The 24,707-nt window shown below is 38.0% G+C and overlaps 1 protein-coding gene across 1 annotated transcript in view; it reads right to left on the bottom strand.

Moving 5' to 3' along the window:
* Nucleotides 1-19,120, bottom strand: part of TAX1BP1 (Tax1 binding protein 1) — a 65,569-nt gene extending 46,449 nt beyond the window's left edge. The window contains 2 exon segments of the mRNA XM_086614251.1: nucleotides 16,540-16,723; nucleotides 19,099-19,120. Of these exon segments, the coding sequence (XP_086470377.1) occupies nucleotides 16,540-16,716 (177 nt within the window). The 5' untranslated portion in view covers nucleotides 16,717-16,723; nucleotides 19,099-19,120.
* Nucleotides 19,121-24,707: the final 5,587 nt, after the last annotated feature.

The raw sequence follows: 24,707 nt of genomic DNA, 5'->3' as shown, positions 1-24,707 counted from the left end.
CAACAGGTTCATGAGAAAACAGAAAGCAGAAAAGGAAAAATAGCTCTCTTCTACTGAAAAGGCCAAATTTGATAGAGCTACACTAGCACTTTTTGGACAACTTCTGCAATACTAAAGACCAGCATCTCACTGGAATGCTAATTCTTCCATATATACATGCTATGTATGCAACGAAACAAAAAACATGCACGACAACCTAGCTCAGCTAAGTTGGTGCAGTCTTCCCTCTAACTTCAATACGCGTTTTCAGACTTTTCTTAACAGTGCAGTTCTGTACAGTAAGAAACACTATACTCTGAACAAACATATTCCAACGAGCTTGAAATACATACATCTAAACCTGAAACACAAAGTAACTACTGTAAAGCAATGGATGCAACAGTAAAGGAGAAGAACAAATACATGTTTTATTCCACTGACTAAAAAAATATACCAAAAACCCTGTCAAAAGCTAGGTGTAGCATGATTTATCAGTAACTGAGTATACTGTCTTGCAAGACTTAAGAAGAGGAAAAGGGACAATTGTCTACTAGTTTTTATCACGTAAGACAGCATTTCAAGAGGAAGAAAAAAAAAAAACACAGCAAATCAACAAACAAAAAAAACAACCAAAAAGGATGAAGTTACCAATCACAATCTCTATTACTTCAATAGACAAGACTTCTGAACTTTAAGATCATACCAAATCCTCCTTTATAAAGGATACATGGCAATCGTGTATTTGAAAAGCACTAAGAACTGTTTTTTTTAAGGAATTGTCAGCTTTAAAAAAAAAAAAAAAAGAAACCAGATGTTTAGACAGGCAAAGAGAACAGTAGAACCGAAAGTAACCGAATAGCACCTATATATGTATACAGGCATACATTTCAAATATGAAAATTGATAATTAGCATTAGTAAAAAAAAATCTGAATAGATTATTCCATAGATGCCCATTACATTTCTTCACTTCTTATTAAAAAGTGTGGGAAAAGCCAATGTTCGGGAAAAAAAAAGAACTGGTCTGAGATGACCGGGCCTTTTTTATACTCTTAAAAAACAAGGATGAATAACAGCAAAGCCAGACGAAACATTCATTTTGCTAACTATAGTCATTTCTTAAAGGCAACATTTACTAGAGAGAAGCAGGGCAGACTTTAACGTATCCATCAGAATGGAATCACTTACTACATTCTACATCTACTCTGAGCCAAAATTTTGAAGATTTCTGTGGTATCTCCTATCAAAGAGCTTTTAAAGAGGCAAATAAAATGAGATTTCCCAGGGTTGTTATTCCCACACTGTTAAATATCTCAGAAATAACAAGGAATGCTCCTCCAGTAACTTGAAAGGGGGGGGGCAAAGCAATTTTTCCTCAATAAATTTCACAGGAAAAACATTTTTAAAATTTTCCTGTTAGCCACGTCTTCAAATCCAACTCAGAGATGTTAATACTCCTTTTTTGCCGAACCTGTTTTTACCTCAGAAAAGAGAAGCATATACTATTACTTGCTGCCCTAAAGTAAAGCAAGCAGATAGCTTTTTAAATTTAGTTCTCAAAGAGTGAAAAGTCTCCATCTTGTTCTTTTTAATTTCAGAAGGGAAACTGAATTATTATGTCCAGAACAAATGCTATATAGAAATGAAGTAATCTTTTCATACTACTGTAGTTTTCACTTCTGTGCATAAAAACTTGAGTCAAATAACATCCTTCCTTCTGATAATTAACACTTTAGGAACGTAAAGAGAAGAAGCAAAATGCAGTGAATATAAAAACAAAAGTGATCCCTCTAGGAGATAAAGTCAACTTCTGATTCAATTTTTCTCTGGGACTGCAGCTTCTTTTATTTTATTTTTTTTAATATGGTATGTTGATTTGTAAACGTAACAATTTTTTCTGAAACCAGAAGTTATTTTTATGAATACTTCACCTGTACAGTAAGCCACGTAAATATATGTATTTTTAAGGTAATTTAAAACTTTAATCATACTGATACAAACAAAAAGAGTAATTATGTAGAGAACAGATTACCATCCTGGCCAGTTTCTCCGCAGGTGTCACATGATTCACGTATAACTAATCTGTGGGCTACTTTAAAGAGAGAACTTTGACACATGGAGAACTACTGGGTGATACCCCAAGAAGTTTACCCTGCACATATTTGCTCCACCTATTCCTCCTATTTCCTGTCACCCACCATCTGCTTCCCCTACCAAAGCTCCCGTCTTACACTCTTACAATCCTGAGAATCCAATTATTTCTTAATTGGCACATGCAAGTCATCAGCAGGTGTGGACTACCCAACAGCTCTTTTCACTACATAGGACTCCAGAAGTTGAGGGTCTTCCCTTCTACAGGTTACACACAACAAAACATGACAATGCAGAGAAGGAAACACGAACAAATCTCATCTTCCTCGCAGCTGCATACATTTAAAAGGGGAAGTTTTTGTATTCTGCAGCAAAGCACATTAGCTTAGTAACGTTATTCAACAACTTTCCTACTTAACAATTATCATTAACATCTATAGGATTATTTCTTAGATGACAGAAACAAGGAGCAAAACGAAAGTAATGACTCGCTGAGAACAAAAATAAAGACAAAATTAAGTAAGGATATTTTCAGTCTGAGATCTAAATTTAAAAAAAAAAATAAACTAGCAACAGGCTTTAATGAAACCTTTATTTTAATACTTTACATCTTTTGACAATATTCTCACTAATAAGCCTAGTACGAAGTACACAATGATTTAAAAATACAAAACACTCCTACACAGTCATAACCTTCTCTATGGCAACAGATATACTATCACAGATATAAGACTACAAACACACATTAGGTGTGTTTGATCTAAATGTGACCTTTGACAAAGATACTTCTTTCAGCTCAGAAGGAAAACCAACAGATGCTATAAAATATGGTTAAAACTATATTAAGAAATTTTAAGGTTGCTTAAATTGAAATAAGAAATAAACTAAAACTAGTCGTAAAGCTACAAAGGAAATAAATACAAAGTGAAAACGATGAAAAGGAAGATGAGAATACTTGTCAACAAACCCACAATGACTTTATATGAAAAACAAAACAAAACACTAGCTCTGGAAGCAAAATAAACTCCAGCAGCATCAGGCGTATTTACTTGGAAAAAATATTTTCATTTTAATGAAAGGAATCAGAAAAGTTAAGACTGTTTCTCTGACCGCTGATCAAAGCAAAAAAACTTACTACAATTAATATAGACTATCTTCCAGGTTAGTCTCCAGAGGGGGAGAAGAGTCCAGATGCCCTACAAGAACGCATTTGTTGTGAAGACCTTATCTGGACTACACTGACAGGAGAAAAATGGCTATTTAAGACAAATGTCCATGTAAGGAGGTTTTGTTGGGGTTTTTTTGTTGTTTCGTTGGTGGGGTTTTTTTTAAATTAAAAATACCATTACAGCAACTGGTTCATACAATAATGCTTGAGGCATATTGAAAAAGGGCAAGTTGAAGCTTCTTCTCATAAACATAAGAATTTGTGCTTTGTGCATCTTCCTAGTAATAGTGTAGGATTCAAGAAATCAGACAACTCAACAGGTAGGTGTTGTTAAATACAGTTAGCACGGGGTAAATAGCATCAATCAGTAGTGTACACTGGAGAAAACACGAGAGAATTTTTTAAAAAATAAATGTATTTACTTACTGCATACACAGTTTTATGATATTGCATATTGCAGTTCCTGAAATGCCACTTTTTGTGAAAGCTATATAATTTAGAGGTAGCGATACTTGAGTACAGACTAAAATAATTCCCTGGGCAGCATATTCCTTAATTTCATACCTTGAAAACTCAAAGGTAAGTTTTGTTAAGTTAAAAAGCAGATATAATCTTTCATTTTCAGAAGTATTTCCTCCATAAAACCATGTTCAAGCAGTAGATACCTCACAAAACCTTTTGCAGCTGGTGCTCCAGTTCTTGGGGTGATGGGGCTCCTTTGACCCCACTGTAACCATTTTCACTGAAACAGCAGAACACAGAATCTGTTCTGTGAAAAAATATCCAATCCTAGATTTATTTTCATACCTATAGGCTTATCTATGCAGGAGTCTCCAGGACAATCCCACAACAGTAACAGAGTAGAAGACAAATTTCAAACGCAGACTTTATGATAGAATTGGAAATTACTAAGTAGAAGCAGAGTTCTCCAATACTTGAGAAGCCCTCAAGGTGAAAACAGAAAGAAGCAAGGATGCTTCTTTATTTGTGTCCAAACTCTCCCCAGTAATCTACTGGTAAGAAGTAAATGCAAATGCTATTTAAATACTATTTAAATGTTCCATAGAACTTTTATCACAAATTTGTGTCTATTAGTCTTTCCTTTTTCACATCATTCAATTTCTAGTTACCTCAAAGTTTAAAACAAACAAAACCAAACCCTAGCAATTTTACACGAAAGTAGAAAATGGAATAAGTGGTTAAGTATTTCTTTTACTAGCTCTTGCAGTATTGTTTCTATTCAAAAAATAAGAAAATGGAAAAATAACAGCACTGGCACAACACATCAGAAAACAAGGGCAGCCAACAAGTAAAGTCTTTTACTGTTATCAAAGAAAAATCTTCAGGTCTGTAAGAACAAGAGTTTGACCATTTTAACTGCCAAAACCGCTGACATGACTCTCAGTGAGTACGTGTATTCACGAAAACATTACAGAGAAAAAAAAAACACACAAATGCTTGTAATAAAGATTCAGGCATTTCATTTCTGTATTTGAATTTTAATAACAAACAAAAAGAAGTCATTGAGAGAAATTATATCCATTATAAAAATATATTTAAAAATCAAGTGTTCAATTACATAATTTCATTTTTTTTGTTTCCTTCATTTACTGACCAAGTTCTAAAAATTTATGATCTAACTACTCAAGCTGCAAGCACATTTATTTACATTAATAATTAGAACTTAAAAGCTGTTAAAAAGCTGGAAATGAGAGGAAAGGTGTGGAAAGCCATACTTAATTTCTGTTTAGGCCTCATGTGAAGCTACTGTCCTATTTTGAAGAATATATTCCAATGTACTAAAATGTGAAACCAAAGTTTTTAAAAAAAAAAAACAACCACACAACAAAAAACAACCCACAAAACAAAACTCACACCACTTTCATTAGAATGCTAACTAAAATGGCATACAAAAAACCCAGATACAGATACTTTTATAATATGCTTTTTCATATTTAGTTGATACTGTTAACTGGAAGAGCATTTGATTAAAAAAAAGTACTAAAAATTTAGAATAAGACTTTCAAAATGAAAGCAACTCAAGCAAAACAGTATCTTGACCAAAAGAGCTACAGGGCTGTTGTTGTACAAAAACTTCTGCTGGAACTCCTTTAATGAAAGCAACTTCATATACCAGTTGGAAAAAAATTAAAAACACCCAAAACAGAACACAACACACCAAACAAAAAGTATTGTCAACTACTAATATAAAACTAAGTTCCAATTAGAAGTGCTAAAGCTGATCTTACCATCAGAAATCTTAAAGAAATGAGGAATTTCAATGGGACGCACTGTGAAACTTTCTGTGAGCCAGGAGTAAAAAAGGCACAGTTTAGCAGTCTAATTTAAAAACTTGGCATGGGTAAAGGCAGACATTACAATACCCACCACATTCAAGCACACAAACATTACAAATTACACAAGAACTTCAGCACAAAACCTGAAGTTCAGAGAAGGAAAAAGGAGAATGACCTGTCAAGCTACACACAAGACTCGCTGCAAACTGTGAACTTGAGTTCCTCAGTGGTGTATTGACCGGCTGTGCTGATACCAGTACTTTTCAAGGAATTCACTGACTCTGAAAATATTTTGCTCAGAGTTAAAAACTAAAAAATATTAGCGTCCTTATTTCTTAGATAAAAGAGCAAGTAAGACTTAGATAATGCAACTTCTCTAAACCAACAGAAAAAAAATAATAAAACGTGTTACAATCAGAATTAAAGTCTTGGCTACTAACATGGTGTTCAACACATTCTTCTATCTTCTCTGTTTCTCTACATTTAACTCTCACAAACTCCACTCAGAAATCCATTTTTAAACTAGGAAGTTGTGTATAAATTCCAACACTCTTGCTTTCCAGATGTTAACCAACAGATTAATCATCCAGAAAACCAAATCCTACTTTCACCTTCTCAACCCATGTTTTTAAACCAAAAACATGACTAAACATCATGTCTCCCACAAACAAGTCATATCCAGATTATGTTATTTCATACAAACAATTTGTTACTCAAACAAACCTCACTATTTAATTCTACCTCCCTAAAACGGAAAAGTTTTAATAGGCCATTGTAGAGCAATCCATTCACTATAATCTTATTTCCTACTTGTGAGCAAAAGTGCTTATTTCAATTTAGGACCTGATGAACTACTTTTTGGTTGTTTAAACCAACATTGTAGTTGCAGTGGAAACACTGAAGTCTGGTAAAGGTTAAGATGTCTATTGCAGACTACTTTGCAATTTGGCTAGGCAAGTAGGGACAACTCAACTGTCCACAATACTCATACCAGACGGGTTTTCCTTCTACTAATAAATACACATGCAGTCATCATGAAAGGTTTTTTTTCTTGTATGCTGCCTCACACATACAAGCCCCTTTCTGACTGAAATGCCACACAGTGCACTTAACTTTCCCACATTTACATTTCACCAACAGTACATTTCCACAAAATAACTAGAAGAAAATTAGCTGACTAGAAAAATAAATGGGGAGGGGGAAGAATAATTTGTGTGTCTGTATGCCAATAACGAGTTATCATATATATTACTGAGGAAAAATAATAACCATTGTATTTCACAGTATCTCCTTTAACTTTTGTCTGATTCATCTTACAAAGAATGTAATCTTTCCTAAAAGAAAGCTCTGCCTTACAACTGCACAGTGTTCACAGTGTAAAAATTATTTCAGACTTTTCAAACTTCATTTTTTATTTTCCACATTCATCTGGAACTCCAGAAATTAACATTTTTCTGTTTCTGTATTTTGTTCAATTTCTTTCCTTCTATAGATTCTTGGTAAAGTCAGTCTCGATCTTGACAAAGAGTGCTTTAAAGAAACACCACTCGCTTGGCATCACTTGGAAGCTCACTTGGCATTTTCTTCCCTGGCCTCAGAAAGCTGTTACGCAACTGGAAGAACAGCAGTGCTCATTCTGCTGCACTACAAGTGTCTTACCTATCTCTACAACACATGTAATAACATCAGCAGGCCAAAGAAGCAAACCCAGGAAACACTTGTTTAGCTGAACCAACGAGCCTTTATTGTAAATACCCAGTATGGCCCAACTGAAAAAAAAAAAAAAACACCACAACCCACAACACACCACACAAACCACAAACTCTTCAAAGTAAAAATTATGCCCTTTTTGTAATTCAAAGGTGAATTAAATAGTTTGGAAAGTAATTTGGCAAAGTGTCCTGGTCTTAATCCGGTCGGCAACCAAACACCACTTGGCTGCTCACTCACTCTCCCTCACCCCCAGGGAACAGGGGAGAGAATCAGAGAGGTAAAGGCAAGGAGGCCCATGGGTGATATAAGAACAATTTAATAATTGAAATAAAATAAAATTAATAATAATAATAATAATAGACCATACAACGAGTGATGCACAGTGAAATTGCTCATTACCTGCCTACCAATGCCCAGCCTGTCCCCAACTAGCAATCCCGTAAAACAGAAATCCCAAAACCACAATCCCACAAGAAAGCAAGCGCATTTCCTGGTCAACCCTCATTTACATATTAATCAGGACATTGCATGGTATGGAACTGGCCAATTTGGATGAGTTTTTCTAGCTATGTTCCCTCCCAGCTTCTTGTGCACCTGCACATTAGGAAAGCATCGGAAGTTGAAAAGTCCTTGATTTCTCAGCAACACCCAAAACACCAGTATATTATCAACATTCTTCTCATACCAAATCCCATACTAAATACAAAACACAGCACTATTCTAGCTACAAAGATAAAAACTAACTCTGTCCCAGCTGAAACCAGAACACAAAGTACCCCAAGGACTACAAGATGACAATAAACTACCTCTGAAAGAAGCGAAAGTGTAGACAGTAGGTCAGGTTTTGGACATACATTATACAGGATCATTGTTATTGACAACAGTAAGTCAGCAGCCTTTACATATTTCACATGGTAAGAAACAGTTAGGTTGACCCAAACCACAGAAAACACCAGTGTCTAAGCACAATGCAACTGGGCCCAGCATCCTAGGAAGTGATTTCTCCACAGCAGGCTTGGTTTGTACCATAACCCCGAGTTCAAGTAACATTACTTGAAAGTCCCAAGTGCTACTGCTACTGTAGCCTGTAACAGTCCACAAAAGGCAGCTACAGGTGATGAGATCTTCTAAGTCAATTAACAGATGGAAAAATGAAAACATTTGGGGGCAGTGAAGCTCACACCAGGCAAAATTACTGATAGTTTACTGTTAACCATGACATGCCGATGACGTGACATACTTTTGAAAGCATGCATCATCAAATAATGATATCTAGATGCCAATTCTGAAAGAATCAAACTGTATAAAAAACTTCAGAACACAGACATGAGGAAAAATACTTAATTAAGTACGAGGTTCACTTTAGTAACATTAAGGCACAGACATTTCTAAATAAGCAAACAATGAAGTCAAAGCTACAACTTTGGGGTTTTTAGTATGTCTGTGATCACCTTATACAACATGCAACTTTGACATACTTCAGTCCAAGTCATTTAAGACCTCGCTTCAGACATGACCTCACTGCTCACACTGAGATAAAATTTGTTATACAGCAGGAGCCCTAAAGCGGAAACGTTTCGGGATCGTAGATGGATGCAAGGTACTCTAGACTTTTTACAAAAGGCTGTAATCTTAGTATGTTCTTCCATGCCCAGACCTGAAGAAGTCCATCTCTGCTGAATGTTACAAACACGTACAGGCAATCTTTTAACTTGGGCAATTGAGAACATATGGTATTTGTTGCAGTATCAAGGTACTATCGGGATCCTAACCTATTATCATCTCTCCTTGGTTGTATTTCTACCTCATAGTTCAGAGAAATATGTTAAAACAACATTGACAGAGTGCCTAGACCAAAGGATCAACTTTCTGTCTTATTAGGTATAAATCAAAATAAATACAGAAACAATATGAACTGTCTAAAAGAAAACCTGGTACATATGTAAATGACTGTCCAAGGAAATGTTATGACAGATCAAAGAGTAACAAAGTTACTGTTTACTTTAAGAGATAAGCATGAAAATGTATCTAAAAAGGATGGGTGGAGTTTAAGTGAAATAGTCATTACTATCACATCTCATGAAAACCATAAATTAGCACAATATTTTACTTTAAAATTTTTACCAGCTACTGACCACTTCACTATGCCAATTCTGTCTCTGACCACGCAAACCTACCATGGCAAATATTTCAGAAAATTAATGACACTTGGAATTAAATGACAAATGAAAAAACTTTGTCAAAGGTAACATCAGTTAAACTCAGATTATCATTCTCTTCATCCAGTATAGAAATATTGCACAACATTGCGATGGACTCCTTTTTCTTAAAAAAAAAAAAAAAAAAGTATCCCAAGTTATTTAAGACATGTCTTTCCAAAGGAGGTAAATCAGAAACCAACAGAATCACTCTAATTTGTGGATACAGCAATTCTCAAAACATTCTGAATTCCAATAATTCTATTGCCAACAATTTTAACAGGACATACCGTCCACTACACATTCCTATATCTATCTTGCCCTGCTGTGCAGTGATGATTCCATGCCAGAAAAATATAGAATTTTTCAATACAATAACACACCCAGTTGTTGCACTACACTTCGTAACATGATCTGTATATACGGAAGTAATTGATATCTTAAAAAAATTAATAAATAAAAAAGAAATCCATCTGTGACAAAATCAGAACATAGAAATGATTCACACAAGTCATACTGTTATATGCAGTCCAAAGGAGACTAAACAACCCAGAGTACCAAACAAAAAAACGTATCTATATTTTCTTGATACAAAGCAACCACCAAGCTATTTCTTGGGCGTCCATTAAATCCATTGTTAAATTCTGTTACAGAGGTTTTTGACCTCTAACAGGTTTGCTATAAACCAGTACACTGAAAAGAAAGAAATTAAACTGCATGTAAATACAGGTGCTCCACTGATGCACACCCCAGGTGTGTGCATCAGGTGCTACCTCCTCAATACTGAGTACCCTTTCAGAGCAAGCAGGCACTTCTGGTGTTCAAGCAAGTTACTAAGATCTTTCCAATGCTAGTTAATGCAGCTCTTCCCATATGTTAAGTTACCAGAACATCAGATCATCATTTAAAGTTGTGAATATTAAAAATGTGGACATCAAGAAAGGAAAAAAAATCCCTTTTCTTCTCTAGGGGTACACTGAAGCAGTTAATGCCAAAGCATGTCTACAACTTAAGTCAACATCCAATAAGAACAGTAATGTAGATTACTTAGAAAAATGTATCAATTAGAACTGAGGAACACAAAAGTTTGATGGAATAGCTAATTAATGACACAGTAAGACCAAAGCCATTAGCTTAACATATGTAAGACTACCTGCTGACATCACAGGTCTTTCCAGCATGCTGGCCTCAGCAAAATTAAATCTTCAGAAACCCAGAAAGTATTACGATATACCCAACAAACACCCACACCTTTAAGGCTACTCTCTTAAAGCAGTATCTTTATTATGCCCATAACATTCTTTCCTTTTACCTTGGAGATGTGTATTAAACCTGTCTCCCCCACCTTCTGAACATCTGTCAGTCCAACTTGCACACATATGTCCTAGACAATGGGGTAAGCACTTTTTCCTAAAAGCCAAGCAGGGTTTTCAAACACTTCTGCAAGTCTGGACATTATGCATTAATAAGGCAAGAAATACCACGTGGCCATACAATTATTTCACTTTATTGTGAAATAAAGTCACAAGATGTAGACTTCCCCATCCAGAGATCAGGACCACCTACCAGAAACATCATTTTTGCAACCACATGTAGTGCACATAATTATTTTTCCTCATTTCAAAGGTTTACATTTGGATTACCCTAAGTGCCTCTCCAGATTTCAATTAATCAGAGAGAAACAGAGAAGAATAAAAAGTGGATATTGGACATTCTGGAAGTACAGATCTCTTACGAAATCTGTCAAGAATGATAAGCCTTCTCCCCTTTGACTCCACACCAGGAACCATCAGGTTCTTCTGCACAGAAAAAAATGCATGAAGAGGGACTTGGGCTCAGGATGTCCATGCCAAGTACTAGACTGGTACTTATCTGTAAAACTGCCTATCTGTTTTTCCCTTGCTAAGAAGCAAGGACATAACTGATCTCTATATTTTGGCACTTGATTACAGATGACCCTCCAGGATGTCACAAAAGCAAAAAAAAAAAGTAGCAATGAAAGACAACAGACTTGAAGGCTGAGTCAAAACCTGTTTTTAAGCCTCCTGTAAGAGACAAGGAAGAAAAAGAAAGATTAATATATACAAGAAGAATAAAAATGCCGCATTATTCAGAACTTCTGCTCTGAAGGGTAACATCATCTTCATTATGGTATTTCGCGCCCTCTCCAAATTTTTGCCAAAGGTCCAACCCCAAAAGCAGTGCATGCCTTTAGATACACCAGTTTTCTTACAAATAAGGTGTATCTGAAATAATTCTCCTACATGCAACAAGCTGGAGAGGTGGGCCTCTGAGAACCTCTTGAAGTTCAACAAGGCCAAGTGCAAGGTCCTGCACATGGGTCGGGGCAATCCCAAGCACAAGTACAGGCTGGACAGCGAATAGATTGAGAGCTGCCCTGAGGAAAAGGACTTGGGAGTGATGGTGGATGAGAAGCTCAACATGAGCCGGCAATGTGCGCTGGCAGCCCAGAAAGCCAACCATGTCCTGGGCTGCATCCAAGAAGCGTGGCCAGCAGGTCAAGGGAGGTGATTCTGCCCCTCTACTCTGCTCTTGTGAGACCCCACCTGGAATACCGTGTTCAGCTCTGGAGTCCCCAACACAAGAAGGACATGGAGCTGCTGGAGCGAGTCCAGAGGAGGGCCACGAAGATGATCCAAGGGTTGGAACACCTCTCCTATGAAGACACGCTGAGAGAGTTGGGGCTGTTCAGCCTGGAGAAGAGAAGGCTCTGGGGTGATCTTATTGCAGCCTTCCAGTACTTAAAGGGGCCCTACAGGAAAGCTGGGGAAGGACTTTTTACAAGAGCGTGTAGTGAAAGGACAAGGGGCAATGGCTTTAAACTGAAAGAGGGGAGATTTAGATTAGATACAAGGAATAAATTTTTCACTCTGAGGGTGGTGAGGCACCAGAAAAGGTTGCCCAGAGAAGGTGTGGATGCCCCATCCCTGGAAGTGTTCAAGGCCAGGCTGGATGAGGCTTTGAGCAACCTGGTGTAGTGGAGGCTGTCCCTGCCCATGGCAGGGGGGTTGGAAACTAGATGATCTTGAGGTCCCTTCCAGCCCTGACCATTCTATGATTCTATGAACATTATCCTTTCATTTTATGAACACTGGGTTTGCATTTTTCTAAAAGTATAAAATTACTTTCTTGGGAACAGTTTTAAATCTACTACCACCACCATGAAGTACCTTATGCTCAGCAATACAAAAGTTTAACTTTAGCGACTTCGGTCACACTGGAACAACAAAAAACACATTTCAACTACAGCATATGCAAAGAAGTTGCTACAATATGTTTTAGTTAGGTTTTAGAAGAACTGTTACTTGTTTGCCGATTTATTTAGTTCTTTCTCATAGTGCTGTATGCTACAAATCTCTAGCTCAGGTCTGAAGTTCTAGACCTATTCTACCTCCCAACGACCTTTTTGATACCTCTGATGGAGAACAGAGAGGCAGTACTTTATCTTGCCTTAGCTCCTTACTTTAAGTTGCTTTGTAAAATATCCTTGAGAAGAAGATATCTGTAAATAAACAATTGCAAACATGATGGATCTGCTGTGGTGCCTTTCACTGAAGCCATAATCTTTCCAAAGTACAAAACAGAAGCCAATACTCAAGTGATGAAAAGTGGAATACTCAGTACACACAGAAAACTGGAAACATTTCTAATGAGGGGAAGAAAACTCACAAGCATTAAGTCTAGCAAGTGAAAAAGAACATATACCAGGTGGAAAAGACTGATATAACAAAGAGCAAAATGAAGTTCCATAATAAATAGATAAATGAATAAAGAACCACAATAGACACACAAATAAGCAATTTATGGCTCCTACCAAGAATTCTATTTCTAACACCACTTTTTCACATAAGCTGCATACAGTAATGGCAACTACAACAATCACAAATGCAAGTGTACATGAAATAAAAAGAGTCTATTAGACATGTAGTGCATACTATATAAACATTTAAAAACTCACAAGCTAGAAATTAAGAGTCAGTATATAAAATAAGGTTTTGCTTCTGGAACTATTAGCTCCATTTCCATTTAAAAAGGAAACAAACTGACAAACTAAACCCTTAAAAGCTTCTCTTCAGAACAGAACTCTAAAAAGACTTGAAAAATAAGCTTCAATTGTCATTCTACATTAAGCAGCCATGTCAATAACATAGGAGTTACTGACTTCTCCACACACCTTCCTAGTCCACTTGTTTCCATCACAGTGATATGCCAGTACAACTGCTGATTGCATCACCCAAGGATCGAGTTGAAGAACCAACTAGTTGTGAAACAAGGTGGTAAAAGCTGGAGGCGGAGGGGCTGTATTTTTCTGGCAGATCACCTCCCTGATCCATTTCACTGCGCAGCTGCATAAACAGCTGGCCTAGCAACACAAACAGGATAATATAAACAACCATTATCTACTCAAGACATCACTGCTGCTGAAGAAACGTACTTGGACTTGCAATCTAAATGAAAGCCATTCACTTAAAAAGGTACCTATAGATTTTGTTCAGTTCAATAAAAAAATTCTTAGCTAACCAGCTGACCAAACACAGGACAGAATATAGCTGAAGCCATTGCCTGCTAAAATGGAAGAAAAGTCAATATTAGAACCAAAAACAACACAACGTTCACATGTGGAAAAAAAATAAAACCTTATTCTATTCCATACTTATTTTCTGTACTAATCTGAAATCATCATTAGGAGGGATTTTTTTGGCTGGGTTTTTTTTGTTTGTTTCCCTCTGTTCAGTGTTCACTATTACAACACTAGTAACTTTCTGTGCAATTGCAAGCAAAGGTTAAATGATATCAGCTTAAACAGGTTTGTTTTCTATGTAATTTATTCACCTCAGAAAGGTGTACTTCTATTCCCTCTACATGAACAGTCTGTGAATCGATGCTTTGAGTTCTCTCACAGAAGCCTCTCTTTCCTTGCATACTAGGCCAACACAGAAAGCCATTAATTATTGTCCTCATTAGTCAAGATTTGCTTTTTTTTTAAATGCTGAATATCACTTTACTAAACATGCATCATATCATTCACATCATTCTTATGTGTTTTAGAAAGGTAAATGATAAAACTCCGGCCTGTTTTTTCACCAGTTTTCAAACCACCTGGAGGTGGTTTATTGATTATCCAGAAATAATCAGTTCTCTAGAACTAGTCACTCACTTTTATACTCACAGTATATTACAACTTCTGTCTATTATCTATGCCAAGATAACCACATCTTCACAATTTATTTTACTGTAAACATTACTCATACACATACGTATTCGTAGACACAGATACAGTTGGACAGCTGACTCCATTTAACTCACTGCACTCTAACTATACTAATACAGTATATTCATAACTCTTAGTATAAGCTGATATGGTCACAAAAGGAAAACAATTTTCCTCCTTTTCCCCATCTTGCGTTGATGAGAACTAGATGAACCAAAAATTCAGTTGGGAAATTCCATTTTAAAAAATCCAGTCCCAAAACATTGGTCTCAACCTCAACCAATTCCAATTTGACTGATTACACAAGAGCTTGTTTCACATAAAGGAGAGGAAGCACAAGAAATAAGCCACTCTGAATAGAAGAAGATGTTTCTTTCAGCAACATACTACCTTATGCCAGCTCAACATATTCCTCAAATGACTACCAAAGCTGTATTACCTGTCATTGCTAAAATAGAATAAAAAGTCATACCTCAATAGTTTGCAAATTCTATCATCACAGTCAAGATGAAATCAACGATACCTGCACATTGCACACAGGATTTTGTGTAGTCACTGAAAAAATGTTTCTTTTTTAAAAAAAAAAATATTTGCCTAGCTAATATTTTTAGGGCCCTGTCTGATTGCCTCTCTCACTCAGATCGACAAAACCATAACATTCACTTCTCAAGTTATATTTAAACGATTTCAAAATGCTTGTGTGTATTACGAACAGTACCCTCTCTACAGTTTTGATAAAGTTTTTTTAAAGTTTCATTAATGTCATTAACTAAACATTCCAGTGTGCTCAGTTACACTATTTGTCAAAACTTTGCAGATAATCAAGATATATCTATATATATTTTTTAAAAAAAAAAAACTTCCCACTAGAGAAATGTGCCTGTTCATAAGTTAATGCCTCCCTCGCACAATTTAATGACTGTACAGTCATTGCATATAGCATTAAAAATGCTTCTGCTTTCTTGTAGAGCACCATACTTCTATTTTGGAGAAGAGTAATTCATCTTGAACAAAGAAGAACAATCCACTGGTGGTCTGCAGATTGCACTGAAGTCAAGCACTATGTTCTTAAACAGTGCACAGTTCTAGGGGAAAGATTCTCCAGTACTGAGATAATGCGTTACCTTTCTCCCTTCCCCACTGCCAAAGCGCCACTTCTTTAAAGTCCAAATCAAAACTTCTGTTAACCATTCAAGTATAAGGAATTTATGCATCATCTACTAGGAGCTATACTGCAAAGAAGTATAGATCAAAGTCTTAAACAGAAGCAGCTGTAAGAATTAATCAATTTCTAATCCCACAAATGAAACTTAACTTTTAAAAATACCTCCAACTAAATCAAATCACTAACGTGAGGCAACTTACATGTGGCCTCACCCCTTCTCCTTTTTTCAATAGTCTGTTTTGAATAATTTCAGTGATCTATACTGTTCAGCCTGTTCTAGCAACAAAAATGAGTCAGGGACGTGGCTTAGGATATCTCCAGCTTAGTTTTTGTTCTTTCCACACGCGTTTCAGTTATTCTCACTCATACTCTTCATATAAGTCCTACTCACAATGTCATTCTGTGCCCACGTATCTCTTCTCAAGTCATCTCCATTTAATTCTGCATGACACCACTACATCACACCTTCCCTTCACTCCTGCAGACTTAAAGTCTACTTACTACTCTAGCTTTGACCTCCAGTTTGATTTTTGTTACAAAATCCATACTTTAATAGCAGGAACCAATATATCACTTAAGTGATGTCCCACTTAAGTTTATGAGAGAGCTTTCAGTGTTCTGGGCAATTTCTTTTTTTTTTTAAACTGGTAAGACAGTGAACATTTGAGAAATAGCACTAGAACAAGTTTTACTTACCTTGAAAATACCAACCCAGTCTTTCTGATGAGGATGGATAAACTGGGTCAGAGTGTAGTGACATTCAAGGTGTGTGTTTGGAAGATAACTTTTTGCCACATTTTGAAAAATCACATGTGCAAAATTGGAAGTCTGCAAAGTGCTAGCTGAAGACGGAACCTCTTGAAAGGATGACATGATTGATCTGTAACAAAATTATAAAAGTTGCTACTTCAATATAGTGGAAAAATTAGTTAAGTTAAAAAACTTCATCTATTTGAAATATACAAGACAGAGAAAGCTAACAATTAGCTCCTTTGTTCCGAAAACAGACAGCTTTAGACCAAGTCCACCAAAGTGCACTGCCTCAGCATTACCCCAAAACAATCACCTCTCAGAATAAAAGGGCAGTCATTTCAGCGATGACATCAAGATGACAAGAAAGCATTGCTTAGCTGAATGCCTCACTATTATATCTCAGATACAGTAGCAGAAAGTGGGAAATAAAAGCAGCGGTGTGAAAACAACGCAGGGTTCTAACGCAATGAAATATTTTTAATGGTTCTGGATACGGTAGGGAAGGAGAAACAAAGCTCCATAGTTTCCCTGCTTTAAACTTTTCTCAGAATCTGTACTGCTCAGTGCTTTTCACAGCATTTTTATATGTGAAGTTTTTCCTCCTCTCTCAGCAAAAGTAACAAAGTTCCATTTTAAGACGTTTTTAAAAACAAGGAAGTTTATCTAAAACAGGAGGGTTCTGTTTGGATGGGGTTTCTTTTTTCTTCTTCTTCCAAAGGTTCTCTTGCCTCTATTTAGCAGTCTGCAGGCATCTTTTACTGTTCTCACTGTAACACATATGCTCCCAAGCCCTGCACGTTTAGCTTCATTACCATAAACAATGGACTTCATTGATAGCAGGAACATTTAGGTATGCAAGCAGTTCGACGGATTAAGCTAATCACTTAGACTGCAAAAGCTTTTAATCATGCTTTCCATTCACCACCTCATTCAGAACACATAGTGCTAAAAATTACAGCAATGCAAGATGCTTCACAAGCAGAACAAGAACGTCCCTTCCTCGTATTCGGCAACATCTGCCAAAAATATAAGCTAGGCAGTTGAGAAGTTTCAAGTGTTTGATTTCGACATATAATCACAAGTTTGTGAAACACTTAAAAGATAAGTGGCAAAGAGTTCATCTTTTCTGAAATAAAATGCACCCTGAAGTAAACAGGTATTCATCATTCAAAACAAGGAAAAGGTAAACAAGGATTTTGTAGGTTTAAGTCCTCAATGTTTTAAGCTTATTACTGCCCAATTTAGTGTAACACATTAAGTACATATGGGCAGCAATGACATTATTTTGATGTATCAGCATTACAGGGTACAAAACTGCTTTAACAACACAAGTAATAAGATAAAATTCCAAGCTTGTGAAGATTAATAAAGGACAAAACCAAGAACTTACACAAACAAGAAACTGAGTAAAAATCAAAAGACAGCTTTTGAGAGATAACAAGAGTATACACAAATCCTGTTATCTAGTTTTGGAGTCCAAAAGAGCATAGGAAATTTTACCGCACAGTAAAAACCCTGAAAACTACTACACCTCTCAAAACAGAGGACTGCATTTAAGACATCTCTTAAATCTACTCTGAACTACAAATGGAATGAAGCAGCAGCTTCTACAATTCTAAAAGAAACAGAATAGTCTTATTTTTTTACAAGTGCAACAAGTTCATTGATTTTTAGCAATTCGGCATTACCTGAAGCCAAATATTGACATGGAACAGACTGTTTCAGTTTCTATTACCCATGAAAAAGTAAACAAAGCATTAATAACAAAAACAATTGTTTTAACTGTTTTTAAAATAGGTCTATTTTAAAAATTGGATAGTCAATATTCTAAACACTTATTAGGAAAAAAAAAAAAAAAAACACGCAAAAAACCACACAGAAATCCCACAAAAAAAAACCTCAAACATTCATTTCTGCACACTGGTTGCCAGCTACCACAGCTGAGTACTAGCCTTAGTGAAACCAGTAAAGGGAGGCTGGTTTCCAAGCCCAAAGCAGAACTATTCACAGATCTGAACTTGCGCGGATCAGCAGAATCATCTGGGATTACTGTTCCCCAGCAGGAAAATCCTCGGAGCTCTGGTGAAGCTGAGATCTCCTTACAGTTCAAGGGTAGTTTAGGTGATGCTGGGTGCCTGCTTACCTAGCTCATGGCTACCGGCTGGGAAGGAGGGGAGGCGGAGGAGGAAGAGCTACGCTTGGGCTTCATTAATGACACGACAAGCGATTCCCTCGGGGAGGCTGAGCGACGCGTTGGGTTTACGCACAGAGAGTGACGGAAGGATGAAAAGCTCGTCGGGCAGGAAAAACAAACGCAGGACGAGCCGCACCGCCCCAGCCAACCCCCTCCGGAGCCCTCCGGCTGAGGTCCCGGCGGGACGGGGCGCACCCGACACCCCCGGCCCCTACCTGCCCCGCCTTGCCCTGCTCCACAGGGCCGCCCTGCCGCCTCCCGGCCCGTCCCTACCCGCCTCGCTCCGCCAGCGGCCGGCGCGGCCTCACCCGCCCGCCGCAGATCACCTTCGCTCCGGCCCGTCGCAAGGCGCCCGCCGCCGCGGCGGGGGGGGAGAGGAGCCCCGCCGCCCCTCCCAGCACGGCCGCCCGCGCCGCCTCGACGCTCCCCCCTTTCTCCTCTCCCGACTACGACCGGCCCGAGACAGCCGGGCGGTGGGGGGGAACTTCCCGGTGGCGCAGAACCGAGACCCGTGGCCTAACGGCCCCGCCTGCCGCAGCGGCTGCCGGAGGCCTGTAGCGACGAGGGTGCCAGACCCGCCCGTCCCCCCCAGCCAGGCCCGGGAAGGCCCCTTACCTAGGCGGGCGCGGAGGGCACCGCGGACACTAACATGGGGCCTCCGCCATCAGCGCCGCACGGCCCCGCCCGCCGCCCGCGTCACTTCCAGCCCTGGCCCTGCCCGCGCGGGGGCGGGCCGCTGGCGGGGCACCGGCGGTGCCCGTCGCCGTCGCCGTCTCCGTCCCCGTCCCAGCGTGAGGCCTCTCCGGCCTTCGCGCTCTTCAGGGGGAAGGAGAGGGCCTGGCCGGGGCCGTGTCCGCAGCGCGGGTGGAGCCGTGCAGCTGTTACGGCCACAGAGTGCACATCTCCATGAAAGTGCATCACCTCATGAACACACTGACTCTACTTGATTTCCATCCAAAGCCGAGTCGTAGGTCGCTTACCAGAGTAACAGGGCTGAGCAACAAAGAACAGCGACCAGTACCCGTCGTTGGTATGTGGGGCTTCTCCCTGGGCGCCCAGTGTTGGTTGCTACCACAAACTGTCTTCAAGATCACCTTCACCTCTTTGCTGCTACCACTTCTTCTTACCTGCTTTCATGTACATTCTCAACAAATGGATTATGTGGAGAGCCCTAATATTATTATTAGAATTAATATTATAGAATTAATTATTAGAATTAATTATTAGAATTAATAAACGACTTAGGTTTTTGACAAGTTCACCAGCTTTCTCATGGTCAGTCCTAACAGAAATGAAACTAAGCTGGAGCACAGAAACTGTCCTTTGAAGTATTGAAGGTTATTCATTGTACTTGCTTCTGTTTCGTGCTTCTTGTTTCTGATGTCTTACAATGTTTCTTACGTCTTCAGGTGTATCACAGGTTACTAAGTAATCCTTTGATTTGTATACACAATAATCTCTTATAGCATCCATACATTCCATTTTCCCTGGAAAGCAATAAATTCCCTGCATTGTACTAGTAGATCATTTTAGAAGACACAAGAAGTGTATGCACAGCATTTTCTGCTTTAAGACCAGATCAATTTTGTAGTGGAAAATGAAACTGGTACGTTAATCAGAAAAGCAATAAGTATTTCTAAGGAGGTGGGGAGAGCTATTTCTTTTTATCTCTATCCTCCATTTCTCTTCCTCGCTGCTCTTTGCTCTGTATGACCTGATAAAGGGCTAAGAGTCACGAGACCCTGTTCTCATGTGGGCTGGGACTTGGGAAGAACTTGGGGTTTATAGTCACTAGCCAGGAGTATCACTGTTGGCGAGACTAACAAGTAGTTTTGCTTTCATTTAACACCACAATAATGCTGGTTTATGGGAATATAACTGGAAGTTTAAAATAAAGATGTTCTTTGGCAGTTAACAGTTTTTACAGGGTATGACTGGAAAAAAACCCTATTTCCTAATTAAAAAAATAATTATCCCCTATTCTGAGTTTCTTAAGGAACTTGAGGTATTTCCGTGCTTGTTTCATAAGTGTTCATTCAGTCAAAAGAATTAGTTATGTTTTAGTCATAATTCAGTATTAAGGTATTATTTCTGTTGCTAAATGCGTATGTAAGATGTAAAACCACACTACGTATGTCAGTTGTCACATATACAGTGTAAATATTAGGACAAAGAAATCAAGAATATCTTTTCTTGTACTTATAGCCACAATTTCCAGGGAAAAAAATGTATTTTTAAACTCTATATCTTAACTATATAAGTGTAAAAATATTTCTTCAGTTATTCAAATTAAGAACATTTCTTACTGAAACAAATGTATGATTTCAAAAGGATTCTCCTAAATTTATTCATTCTAAATTTAGATGCCAATCTTATCCTTCTAGAATTTATAGCTATTCTACCGAAAGACAGTGCAGAGCCTTCTCTCATTTTGTTATTGCCCTCTTGAGAAATGAAAGACTTTACCCAAATCGACACGTTGTGCACTGTGATCCCAGGATCAACAATCAATATGCTTGTACTGGTACAAAGAAAGATTTGGATCAAAACCAATGCGATTTGAATTAGTGAAACTTGCATTTGCTCTGAGAATTAATGGTTTGAGTGCCTCAATCAGTCTGAATTTTCTAGGCAGGGATCATGAGATGCTATCTCCTGAAATTCATCCATGTGATATAAATCTTTAAGAAAACTTACTCTTGAGAAGAAAAAAAAACACATTATTTTTCTATCTTTGCCTACAATCTCCACAAAATATTTAAAATTGTAAAATAAAAAATAAGTTTGATCGGCATTTCTAGTGAATCTTTAGTCTTGTGAGCCTCACTAACATTAATACACTAATTCGATTAGAAAAGCTTATTACAGGTATGATGGCAACAGTCCCATCTCCTTCTGACTTGGTTTATCACCTTTCCAACCCTATAGATTTCGGTAACAGGACACTGTTCTCATTCAAACCAGTATTTTACAACAAATGGTGTACTTTTTGTATATACCAGAATTGTACTCTAAGCATGTAGAATCAGTGTTTGGCCAATATTTACATGGATTTTTAAGAGAAAAATGGTGACTGTCAAGACTGATGCAATTCTCCCTATGTATGTCATAGAATCAGAACCGGGGAGGTTGGAAGGGACCTCCAGAGCAGGTCGAAGCAGAGCATGTTGCTCAGGCATGTGGCCTTACTGGCCACATTTTGAATGTCTCCAAGGATGGAGATTCCACCATTGCTTAGAGGACCTCTTCCAGTGGTTGTAAACACTCATTGTAAAAAAGTTTCTTTAAATCAAATTGGAATTTCCCATGTTCCAATTTTGTTTCTTGTTTCTCGTCCTTTCACTGTGCACCTCTGAAGAGAGTTTGGTTCTGTCATTTCTACACCCTCTGCTTAGCTGGTTGTACATAGCAATAGGGTCTCCCTGTGGCCTTCTCTTCTTAAGGCTGAAAAGAAATCGGTTCTCTCTCTTTTTGTGTCTAGAGGTACAATTCCCCAAGGATATATGTCTCACTTTGTTGGTGTAAAATATTTCACCAGATTATTTATTTGGAAAAAAAAACTGGCAGAACCATTTTCTTAGTGTACCAATTTTTAAAGTGCATAAATATGAGGATAAATATACAGTGTCAAATTTAGATTGTGGTTTTGATAGAAATATTAAGTAAGGTAAAAACGTATGTGAATGCCGTAACTGAATTTGAATATTACCAGATTCCAAAAAAGTTTGAAATTCAGTCTGGGATGTAAAAATTCCCCTGCTTTGTAATAACCCTGAGACTTTCTTCACCAGAATGGGACTAGTCCCTCTTCAGGCACGAGATAAAAACTGGAAGCAGCTAATCAGAATTGCAAAAGGAAATGTGAGGCAATTACGGACTCCTGGGGATCAGTATCTTGCATGTTTGGAAACCATTTTTCATAACTATATTATTTCATATGGAAAACTATTTTCATAACTACATTATCATTTTAAACCTGTGAGCTCCTTTAGACATTTATAGCCTTGAAATTAGAAATAGGTCCCCATCACATCTGTTTAACCTTGATTATATTTGAACTTTTACTTCAGATCTAGGGCCTAACTTTTTTTCTGTTTACTTTCTGTGTTACAGCCTGAGTCAAAGTCATGATGAGTTTTGGATCCAGCCCTGAATTCTCCCCGAGGCCCATCTTTGCTTTGTATGAGTGACAGAAAAATTCCAGGTTTTATTAGCAGAGAAAGGTACTTTATGTTATGGATATTCAATCTGTTGTGACATGATGATATTGATGATGTGTAGTAAGGAAATACTTTGGTTCTAATGATTTGATTTCATTTTGGTTTGAATCCTATTTCAACACTCCCAACTTTTAAAAGTATGGGCCATGTGAGATGTAAAATATATATATAGCAATGCCACTAATCAGAAGCTCTTTCTGGTCGCGTTGTAAAGCACACTTAATCAATATTTTTTAAGATCATGTTACAGAAAGCTATTAACTATACTCTTAAAACAGTTAAATAGTTATAAATGATGTTTTGTGTTATGGCTGACAGCTCTGAATTGCCCAGCGTTTAAGGAAATCTAATCACAGGGCAGGCAGACTTTGCCTTCCAGTAAGATGGCGTAGCAAAACTTTGGAACATATTAGAAATCACATACTATTGCTAACATTTCCTATTAAGGAGAAAGTCTCTCTCTGTATATTTTGGATCTGTTTTCCAACACTTAATTGCAGCTGATGAAGAAAAGCTATTCAAAAGCTGCCAGGATTTTAAAATGTGTATGAGTGAGATGATTGATGAAATTTGTGAGTTTTCCCAAAAGAGTATAGGTGAGAGCAGACATGTAAATTTTGTGTGTGTGTGCATGTATGTGTGTGACAGAGAGAGAAGAGAGCAAGAGCTTACTCCTAAGGTGTGAGACTTGGCAGCGCTGCACTGTGCAATGGGCACAAGAAACCGCATGTCTGTAAATGACCGCATTTGAATTGCTGGTATTTCACTGTTGGGTTACTGTATTGTTAAAGTGAAAAGGAATGTTTTTAATAAATGCAAATAATGAATTAAATGCTTGCACATACTGAGGCTTTACTCTCAAGTGTGTAATTAATACATGTGCACTGGAGACCCGGTCTGGAGGAGTGTTTCATTTCTTATTTATGATGTTTGCAAGGGTTTTTTTTCCTTGTAGCATACCTCTTACTGGCATACATAGAACTGCATGTAAATGACCAATGAGTAGATGTCACTTAAATCTTAGCGGATATAGAACAGGTAAATACCTTTGTTTTGTATGCTTACTGTTTCTCCCAGCCTTTTATCTTTGCTATCTGAAAGTAGTAGGAAGCTCCCAAATGACCAACATTTTCTTTTCAGAGGCAGGAAAACTGCATGCAGCAGGAAACAAACAAGCAATGAGATTTCAAAGTTTTTGTACTTCAGGGCACAGCGCTTAACCCTGAGGGACTGAAAGTAGAAAGACGCTTTCCACAGCTACCTATAGCATGCTTCTTGTATCCCCTTCTGGGTCCCCCTCCAGCACTGTCTGCCACCGCTGACAGAGCACAGAAGTGTCTGTATCCTGTATCTGCAAGAAGCTTGGCAGCTTTCCTATTTTCTCATAATGGTATATATTTTTCTCAAAGGATCTAAAGATGTCTGAGTCTTCATATTAATGCTGTCTCTGGCTCCTCTATCCTGCCTCTAGCAGTTCTTGTGACTCCACCGCTTTACTAGTTTTTCTGCCTCCTTGGTTCCCTGAGCAGCTGCATCTGTCGCATTATGCGCTCGAACTGGGGAGCTTGGTGCTGCTCCACAAGCTCCCTGCTGAGGCCGGTGCCACTCGACTGATGGAGGAGTTCGTGCTCACGCTTGACTCGGCACCGAGAAGATGGGCTGTCGGGTCATGCAGCGCACTTGTGAGAGGCTGTGCC

This window comes from Tauraco erythrolophus, chromosome 7, assembly GCF_009769465.1.
Source record: "Tauraco erythrolophus isolate bTauEry1 chromosome 7, bTauEry1.pri, whole genome shotgun sequence".
Taxonomy (NCBI): Eukaryota; Metazoa; Chordata; class Aves; order Musophagiformes; family Musophagidae; genus Tauraco; species Tauraco erythrolophus.
Note: the sequence above shows the minus strand (reverse complement) of the source record. Positions and strands in the feature narration are given on the sequence as shown.